Here is a 9,290-nt window from a genome sequence, read left to right as displayed (position 1 = left end):
ACTAATGGGCTTCCCATTGATATAGTCCCCAGCTAGCGTGAAGGAAGGCTGTGGGCTGAAATGATGCTTGTATGTGATGATAAGTTGTGCTACTCTTGTCTCTTTGTTGACAATTCCATGAAACAACTTGAGTTTTGCATGGCTTAGCAGTGGGGCCCCTGACGTCACGGGCAGTCACGTGGCCCCGCCTCCTGCTATATCTTTAAGTGGAAAGTAATCTATCAGCCCAGTCTTTAAAACAGGACTTTCAACTAAGGGGGCTTTTGAGTCCCAGTGACGCCCCCCTCCCCTTTTGGGTTTCCCCCCCTTCTCTCTCCTTCTGCAGCCACTTGGAGATAACCATTCCACACCCCACCGCTGCCAGCCAGCACCTCTCCTCCTCCTCCTCCTCCTCCTCCTCCTCCCCCCCCCACACATCCAGGGGGAGAGAGAGAGAGAGAGAGAGAAGGAGAGGGAGGAAGACAGGAAGAGAGAAGTAAAGGGGCCAAATCTGGAAGCCACTGAAAGCCGAGTGAAAACAAGTGAGCCCCTTCAAAAAAGAGACAAGCTGAGAGGGCGACTGCGAAGCCGACCGAATCACCTGCAGCTGCTCACATGAGAAGTACCCGAAGCCGTAGAGTTTGAGCCGAAGGCAGCCGGGGAGCCACCTGCAGCCCCCTCCTCCCTTCTCCCCCTTCCCTCCCTCCACTTCCCCACCCCCAGCCCTCACCTCTCTTCCTCCCCTCCCCCAATTTTCCCATCTTTTGGGACAGAGAAGACCCCCCCCCCCGCTTCCTCGCCTCTGCCCAGCCCAGCCCAGCCCAGCCGGCCCCCTAACTTCCCCCACGCTCACACCTCCTCCCTCCTCTCCTTTCCTCCCCGCTGCCACCACTCCCTCCCCACCGCCGCCGCGGCCGCCGCCGCCGCCACTAAACTCCGAGAAGGTATGACCCTCTCCGGCGGCGGCAGCGCCAGCGACATGTCCGGCCAGACGGTGCTGACGGCCGAGGACGTGGATATCGATGTGGTGGGCGAAGGGGACGAAGGGCTGGAGGAGAAGGACAGCGACGGCTGCGGCTGCGACAGCCCCGCGGGGCCCCCCGACCTGCGCCTGGACGAGGCGGACGAGCAGCCGCCCCTGGCGCAGCAGTCCCAGCAGCAGCAGCAGCAGCAGCAGCAGCAGCCCCAGCAGCAGCAGCAGCAGCAGCCCCTGGGCCTCCCCAAGGAGGCGGCCCCGGCGGCGGGGGGGGACCCCAGCGGCGGCAGCCCGGCCGAGGCGGACGGCAAAGGCGCAGGCGGAGGCGGGGAGGAGAGCGGCGGCGGGGGCGGCTGCAGCAGCGGCGGCGGCGGCGGGGCGGCCGGCGGCCTGGCCCCCAGCAAGCCCAAGAACAGCCTGGTGAAGCCGCCCTACTCGTACATCGCGCTCATCACCATGGCCATCCTGCAGAGCCCGCAGAAGAAGCTGACCCTGAGCGGCATCTGCGAGTTCATCAGCAACCGCTTCCCCTACTACCGGGAGAAGTTCCCCGCGTGGCAGAACAGCATCCGCCACAACCTCTCGCTCAACGACTGCTTCGTCAAGATCCCCCGGGAGCCCGGCAACCCGGGCAAGGGCAACTACTGGACGCTGGACCCGCAGTCCGAGGACATGTTCGACAACGGCAGCTTCCTGCGCCGGAGGAAGCGCTTCAAGCGGCACCAGCAGGAGCACCTGCGCGAGCAGACGGCGCTCATGATGCAGAGCTTCGGCGCCTACAGCCTGGCCGCGGCCGCCGGGCCCTACGGCCGCCCCTACGGGCTGCCCCCGGCCAGCGCCTACCCGCACCCCGCGGCGGCGGCGGCGGCGGCGGCGGCGGCCGCGCTGCAGTACCCCTACATCCCGCCCGTGGGGCCCATGCTGCCGCCCGCCGTGCCGCTGCTGCCCTCGGGGGAGCTGGGCCGCAAGACGGCCGCCTTCGGCAGCTCGCCGCTCAGCCCGGGCCTGCAGCTGCAGCTCAACAGCCTGGGCGCCGCCGCCGCCGCCGCCGCCGCCACCTCGTCGCTCATCAAGGCCGAGCCGAGCAGCCGGCCCTCCTTCAGCATCGAGAACATCATCGGCGTGTCCGCCGCGGCCGGCGGCTCGGCCGGGGGGGGCAGCCCGGGCGGCGGCCCCGGCGGGGGCGCGGGCGCGGGGGCGGGCGGCGGCGGCGGCCCGGGCGCGGGGACCGGCGGCGGCGTCGCGGCGGCGGCGGCGGCGCAGACTTTCCTGCGGCCGCCCGTCTCGGTGCAGTCGGCGGCTCTCATGGCCACGCACCAGCCGCTCTCCCTGAGCCGGACCACGGCGGCCATCGCGCCCATCCTGAGCGTGCCCCTCTCCGGACAGTTCCTGCAGCCCGCAGCCTCGGCGGCGGCCGCCGGACAGGCCAAGTGGCCGGCGCAATAGTAGTCCGCGCTGCCCGCGCCCCTGACCCTCCCTGGGCCAGCCGCGGTCGGCCCCGGGGGCCCGAGAACTTGAGCTCCGGCTCGGCGGGCCTCCCCCTGCCCCGCCCCGCCTCCCCCCTGTCCTGCGCTCCCCGACCCCACTCGTTTGCCGGGAGGTCCCCCCGGCCCGAGCAGAGCCCCCTTCCCCGAGGCCCCCTCTCCGGACCAGAGCCCCCCAAGGCCCCCCGCCCCGAGCAGCGCACCCCTCCCTGTCAGAGGGGCAGGGAGCCTGACCTCGCTCCCCCTATTCCTGGCACCCACAAACACACTTGGTCTCTGCAAATATGGAGGTGGCGGGAGTGCTTTCTGTACAGGTAAAAATAAATTCAGAATAACCCAAAGTCCCGAAGGCAACGGCACCCAGTACCGCGGGGAGGAATCATTTGTACATATTTGTATAAAAATTATTGACTTTCCTTTTGGGGTTTTTATTTTTTTAAGAAAAACAAATCCGGTAGATTTAGAGCTCTGAACTTTCATTTTTTAGAAGGTTCACTCTCCGCAGTTTTATCTGAGAAAAAAAAGTGTATAAAATCGTTGGGAAATTTTAAATATAAAAAAATTTTCAAAAAAGGCGAAAAAAGTGTCATTCTATTATAGAAGTCTGTTTATATATGAATGAATATATATGTTATTCTAAATGTTATTCCATCGTGTCGTACACAACTTTGTAAATAAATTTTTAAAATGCTGACCCCAGTGTTTTATTTAGTTACCTGACCTACATGACAGGATTTTAAAATAGCATTTATATTTTAGCTTTCTCATAAATTCAGGTTGTTTCAAGTAACAACCTTTTCAAACTTTGTTATTTATAATTTGCTTTGCAAGAGAAATTTAAATCTGGGGAAGTATAAATAGAGACATCGACATTTTTTTGGCCCGTTTTTGACATAAAGACAGGCTATGGGTGCCTAGATTGTTCATTTCGGCCCCGTAAAATCTAAATGGCTAAGGGTTCGGTAGATTAATTCAGTTTTATTTTTAAAACCCATCTTAATTCTCAAAACAATAGCTCATTTTATTTTTTAAGATTGGCTTTGTCCTTTCCAAATGAGAACTTTAGAGAAAGAGTTTTTAATCATTCCCAAGTTACCCTTTCAAGTGAAGGTAAATTTCTCCGTCATTTTAGAATCTGGTATTTTTCAAAATTATTTTGAATACCTTATCTTGTCCCATTTGTGTTGGAGTGATAAGTACAACTGGTAACTAAATTAGTCCCAAATTACCTTACTGCATTTTAAAAGAGTTGTAACTAATTTTGCCGTGAAACTGAAATGATTCTTCAGCCCATCCAAATTTCCTATCAAATCTAAATAAAGCCATCTACGAATCCACAAAATAACCGGATTTCTGTAGGCTTCCTATAATTGCTTCCTTCCCCTCACCTTCTTTAAGGTTGTTAAAAGCATGGTTCATTACAGAGCTTTAATAACATTTTAAAAGACAAGTTCAATGAGAACTATTTTTTAAAATCTTTTGTTCTTTGTACGTTGGGTGAGGGTTGTACGGCAGGGCTAGGGAATATTGTCAAAAATCAGCTTGAGAATTTCCCAAAATGTACATTTCATTACTTTTGACCTTAAAAAAAAAAACAAAGTGTGAAGGTGTAAAGAATAAGCCAAGTGTGCCTTGGGCCATATTCATTTTCTCGGAGCTTTCCACACAACTCCAAAAGGTAGCGTTTTCTCTCTCGTCCCAATTATTTTGTAACATGCTGTAGTTGTTGTTAGAGTGGATGGGGACGCTCCAGAAGGGAGGGGTAGAGGGATTCCTTTGAAACCAGTAAAGTTCTAAACGTAACATAAGAGATGCCCCTCTTCAGGATCTTGTCCTGTTTACTAAAGGTAGTAAATTCAATCGTGTTAAGGCCACCGAAGCCACCTTCGTAATATTCCAGCTTCCCTGAGTGACTTCTACTCTATCGCCTCGGACGCTCATTTCTGGGCTGTCAGAAGAGTCTAGCATTCCGCTGCTTTAAAAGAAACGTCCTTGCATACACGCAGCATTTGTTTTCCTGGGAAACAGTAAATATTATTGAGTCCTAAGTAAACATTTAGACCTCAGGATCCAGCTATACGAAAATAAAACAAGCTGCCTGACGGAGAGAGTTTGACCTTGATAAATAAGGACCAGATAATCATCAGATTAAGGGACAACAGTCACCTTAAGCAAGAAGAGATTATGTCTCCTAAGGTCTCCAGGGCGGGTCCCTAAATGGAGACCCTTCTAATCTCCTTTTACAAGGAAAACTAAATGGATCTAAATTTGTTTGTGTGTTGCAGCTATAAAAGTAACAAGTTGTTTCACAGTTGTGTCTAGCTAATCGGTTTTTACACAACAGCAAATGGTACATGATTTGTGCAAACACGGAGAGGTTATTTCTATATTTAGCTGATACCCCTGGGAAAAGGGAAAGGAAGACCTTCTTGAATTCACTTTTAGGTTCAAGAAGCTGCTGATCCAAGGCTTCTAAATGACATTGGATAACAGGGGCCTCATTCCAGCCCTGATCCTTTGTTACTTATAAAATTACTCACTCATATTTCCGTACATAACAGCCATACCTTCCAGCCCTGCCGCCGCCGCCGCCGCCGCTACTGCTGCTGGGGCCGCTGCTGGAGGGGTTCAGAGCCGGCCGCCCGCTATCAGCGGCTCGGACTCTCCCCGGCTTTGGTGGTGCTATTTATTAGACAGCGGGGTGTGGAAGCGGTAAGATCCACCCGCAACTTTCTTTCCAACTATGTCTGACCCCAGAAATCGAGGCCTCCAACCTGGCTTTTCTTTCTTTGGCTGCGGGGTCGGGGTCCCCGAAAACAGACCACCACTCGGCCGTGGCTGTTTAAAGTTTTGGGGGGTTGTATCAGGGAAAGTGGCCTGCTTGAGACCCGATGGAGAGCTCCTCTTGGGGATTATGCATCTTTGTCCATATTTAAGGGGGGGCCGGGGTGGAGAATAACAATATAATAATAAGTGGGAACACAAATCGGATTCTCCCGAACGCAGGCAAAACAAGGGGAGGTGTTGAAACCAACTGGCAAGGCGAGATCTTGAATGCAACGAGAGCGATTTTTGCTCTTAAGAGGAGAAAGTGGATAATGGCTTAAGGGGGGGATTTTAGCTTTCTCTTACCCGTAGTCCTAGAATTCAGACTTTGTTTTTTAACATTTCCTCCTTTTTTGTTTTTATTTTTATTTTTTGAAGTCCTTCCCTATTTCCGGACCTCCTGCCGCTGCTGCACTGAATCAGGAAAGAGACCCAGACCGGCGGTTCTTCTCCATTTAATTAGAATAGACCGAGATGGAAGCTGGTAGGGGCCATTAAGCGAAATAAGAACGAATTGGGAGGCAAAGCAAACGGAGGAGCAGATCGGGTCCCACTTGGGGGCTCAGAGGAGGCTCTAATCGTAATGACGGATAAGGACCTGCAGGGGGCGATAGGTAGATAGTCCTTTACCGGTTTGTCATTGGGATATCTAGCTTTAGACCCTACTCCTCTCCTTACTTAGTCGGTTTTCCTGGGGGAAATGGGGGGGGGGGCGGCTCCCTACTCACTCAACATCTCCACCTAAGCCCACCTAGGAGCACACTCTCTGAGTGTGTCTTTTTTCCAGGCCTCTCCCTTGGGAGGGAGCAGTGCTCCCAAGAAAGTGGTGCCTCGAGATTGGGAGGCAATAAAGTTGAGTGATGAGAAAACATTGACTCTGAGGCAATTAGTGGTTATATTTGAGGTCATTTATTTTACATAGTTTAGAGGAAGAGCTTTCGTGTAATTGGGGAAAACACGAAAAGCCTGGTATGCATTTTTCTACTAGGTCTGCCTCTGGGAACTGTGAGGCAACTATTATCTCTGCAGTCTGTACAGTATGCATAAGCCTGTCGATACAAATGTACACTGATACCTACAGCAGGAATCCAAATATACAGATACAAATAATTTACCCTGTGTACATAAGAGGAAATGAAGTCATTCTGATCCACAACCCTACGGTGCTTGGTGGGCATTCTTGGACCCATGGGTGTACCATACACTACTGGGGAGACCTGGGTAGGTGGTTCCTGAAATCTAGGCTGAAGAGCAATTCAGAACAAAGCAAACTCAATTGTTTAAAAACCAGCTTAATTAAAAGGGAGAGATCTGGTTTTTAGAGGAACAATCAGTACTACCTAAAGGGACCCTGATCCACATTACCCTCAAGTATTGAGCAAAATTCAGGGATTCCGTGTGAGAGAAGGAGCATTTGACATAAGAAGAAACTCTACCCCCTCTCTCTTATTCCATCCCCCCAACTCATAGAGTGTCAGGAGAAGATTCTCTCCCACCTGCTTCTCTGCACCCTGCCCAGCCATTCCAAGAGATCTGAGCTGCTTTCTTCTGAGGGTGGCTTAACCAAGCTAGAAAAGACTGATTTGCTGTTTTTTTTTTTTCCTTTGCTTCTACGCAGTATCCAACGCATGTGGGAGAACCTGACACCCTTGTTGACAGATGCCTATTAGTGTAAGACATTGCATGCTGGCCTCTGGGGTGTATTAAAGGTAACCAGATCTGAAACATTGGTAAAATGACCATATCTCAACTGCTCCTCAAACAGTTGGCACATTTATGCCGGAGTCAACTTTCCTCCCTCCCCCTTCCCTCATTTGGTCTTTCTCTGCTTTGGGTGATTGGTGATGTTGCTCAAGTATTCTTCATTCCCTCCTGCTAAAATGGGGATATTTGGGGGGGCAGAAATAAAAATACTGCTTGAATATATTTTTTAATACCCCAAGTAATTTGTCAGAAAGAAAATTCATCTTTTGTTGTTTTTTTGGTTTCCTGGTAGATTTGCCTTTGATAAGCATCTTTGCAAAAAAAAGAAATGAGTAGCAAAGGCCCTTGCATGTTCATTTAAAGTGAATGCTAAAAACGAACTTTCTTTTCCATAAGTCATTGTACACCTAAGATTAATTCTTTTTAGTTCAGCCAGGAAATTTGACATTGTCCCTGCTTTCTACATAACTAATAAAATAAATGTAAAAACTACCTTCTGACATCAACAGCATGAGGAAGAACTAAGGTCAAAGTATTCTAAATATCTTAAAGGTACGAAGGGGGATTTTTATACATACATACAAACCTCTGGTTTTACTAGGGGGGGAAAGGGGAAGTATGGCTTGGATGGAGTAAGAATGAGGAAGAAAAAAAAGGGAAAGGAGAGAGGACAGACAAAAAAGGGAGGAAAAAGAAAGAATCCCTGACCAGGGCCTCCGACATAGGGTAATCTTTGGGCCAATTGCCTGGACTTGGATATTGAGTCTTGGTGTTCGTTGGTTGGTTGTTTTCCCTCCTGTCCCTCTAGCTCTAAGACTTTGATGTTTTCATTTCCTAATACAAGTAGCGCCCTCCTTCTTACTCAGACCAAGAGACTGGGCTGATTATCATAGAATGGTCACATAGGGAATCCTTTGGGGGTAAAGGGAAGCAGGGCAAACTCTTTTTAGTCTTTGGCTCTCCAATTTCACCATACACATCGAATTTATGTATAACATTAACAAATGTTGGGGAGGGGAGAGGGCCCCCCTCTCCCTTCTCTCTGAACTTTTTACTTTTGAGAAGTCTGCCTCAGGTCAGACCCTTTCCCAACCAAGACCCCCCCCCCCAATCACCATCCTTATCCTTAAGTGGAAGAGAGTTATGAAGGTCAGATAAAGGAAGATCGAATTGGGATGGGAAATGTGAATGATCGAGGATAAGAAGTTGAACGGAGCTCCCAGGAGACAATAAGCAGATGGAGAGCGATATGGGCAAAGCGGAACCCCAAGTCCAGGTTACTACCAACAACGAAGACACCTTCCGATGCTTCTCTTTTTCTGTGTCTCAAGAGGAAAAATCAAGACTGGGAATAAATCGCCTGTGAATAAAATATAGGCTGCCTAAACGCATTTATCCTTTTAACGGCAAGCAAACAATTAGTAAGTTTGTTACGCTCGTTAGAGTTAGACAACAGTAGGGAAAGTGTTGCACTCAAGAGAGCTCCCTCCCTCCCTCTCTCCGTACAGACTTGGCTTCTGGGCTTGCATCCCCAACTCATACCCTGGGCCCGGGCTGCTTGGAGGAAAGGTCGGCGAGTGTGACGCGCAGGGAAGAATTCACCTCCTGTCATTCATTCCCGGACACGGCCGCTCCCATTTTAATAAGGTCATGTATTTTTTATCAGCTTTTTCCTGTGACTCCTGGCAATGAGAACCGCATTGCCTATTAGACCTAAGAACAAGATTCCACCTCCCCCACCCCCCCCCATTCACACTTCGTTTTCTCCAAAAGATAAATGGAAATGAGGTACAGTTTTGTCCACAAGATAAATTGAAATTTCACACGAAGTCCTCTCCCCCAGCATACATTTATTGCAGATGTTTTCTTAGAACGAGTTTTTGCCTTCTGGACCTGAAGCCCAGACCATCCAGAAATCCGTAGTCCTTGACCTTTATTCTGCCCTATCTCTCTTCCTAAAATTTTGGAGGAAAGGGGCATCGCAGCAATTGAAATAGGAGTAGGAGGCTAGCTTTGCCTATGAAGTCCATAACTACAGTACCTTTCTTTCTCTCTTTTTCTTTCTCCTTCTTTTTGCAATCTTTCCTTTCCTTTCCCCCTTTCTTTCTTTTCTTCTTTCTCTTTCTTTTCCTTCCTTTATATTCCTTCTTTCTCTTTCTCTCTTGCTTGCTTCCTTTAATTTTCTTTCTTTTCCTTCCTTCCCTTGATTTCTTCCTTCCGTCCTCTCTTAGTTTCTTTCTCTTTCCCTTCTTTTTCTATACTTTCTTCTCTTCCTACCTTTTTTCTCTTTCTCTCTTGCTTTCTATCTCTTATCTTCCCTT

General features: G+C 50.0%; 1 protein-coding gene and 1 long non-coding RNA gene across 2 annotated transcripts; both read left to right on the top strand.

Moving 5' to 3' along the window:
• Nucleotides 1-925: 925 nt before the first annotated feature.
• FOXD3 (forkhead box D3) lies at nucleotides 926-2,401 on the top strand. Its single transcript, XM_044004894.1, has one exon. The coding sequence runs from the start codon at nucleotides 926-928 to the stop codon at nucleotides 2,399-2,401; it is 1,476 nt and encodes a 491-aa protein (XP_043860829.1).
• Nucleotides 2,402-5,017: 2,616 nt separating this feature from the next.
• LOC122755933 lies at nucleotides 5,018-8,262 on the top strand. The gene is made up of 3 exons (XR_006356424.1): nucleotides 5,018-5,151; nucleotides 5,644-5,879; nucleotides 6,884-8,262. It is a non-coding gene; the product is annotated as an uncharacterized LOC122755933 (long non-coding RNA).
• The last annotated feature ends 1,028 nt before the right edge of the window (nucleotides 8,263-9,290 follow it).

Source organism: Dromiciops gliroides, chromosome 4, assembly GCF_019393635.1.
Source record: "Dromiciops gliroides isolate mDroGli1 chromosome 4, mDroGli1.pri, whole genome shotgun sequence".
In the NCBI taxonomy this organism is placed as follows: domain Eukaryota; kingdom Metazoa; phylum Chordata; class Mammalia; order Microbiotheria; family Microbiotheriidae; genus Dromiciops; species Dromiciops gliroides.
Note: the sequence above shows the minus strand (reverse complement) of the source record. Positions and strands in the feature narration are given on the sequence as shown.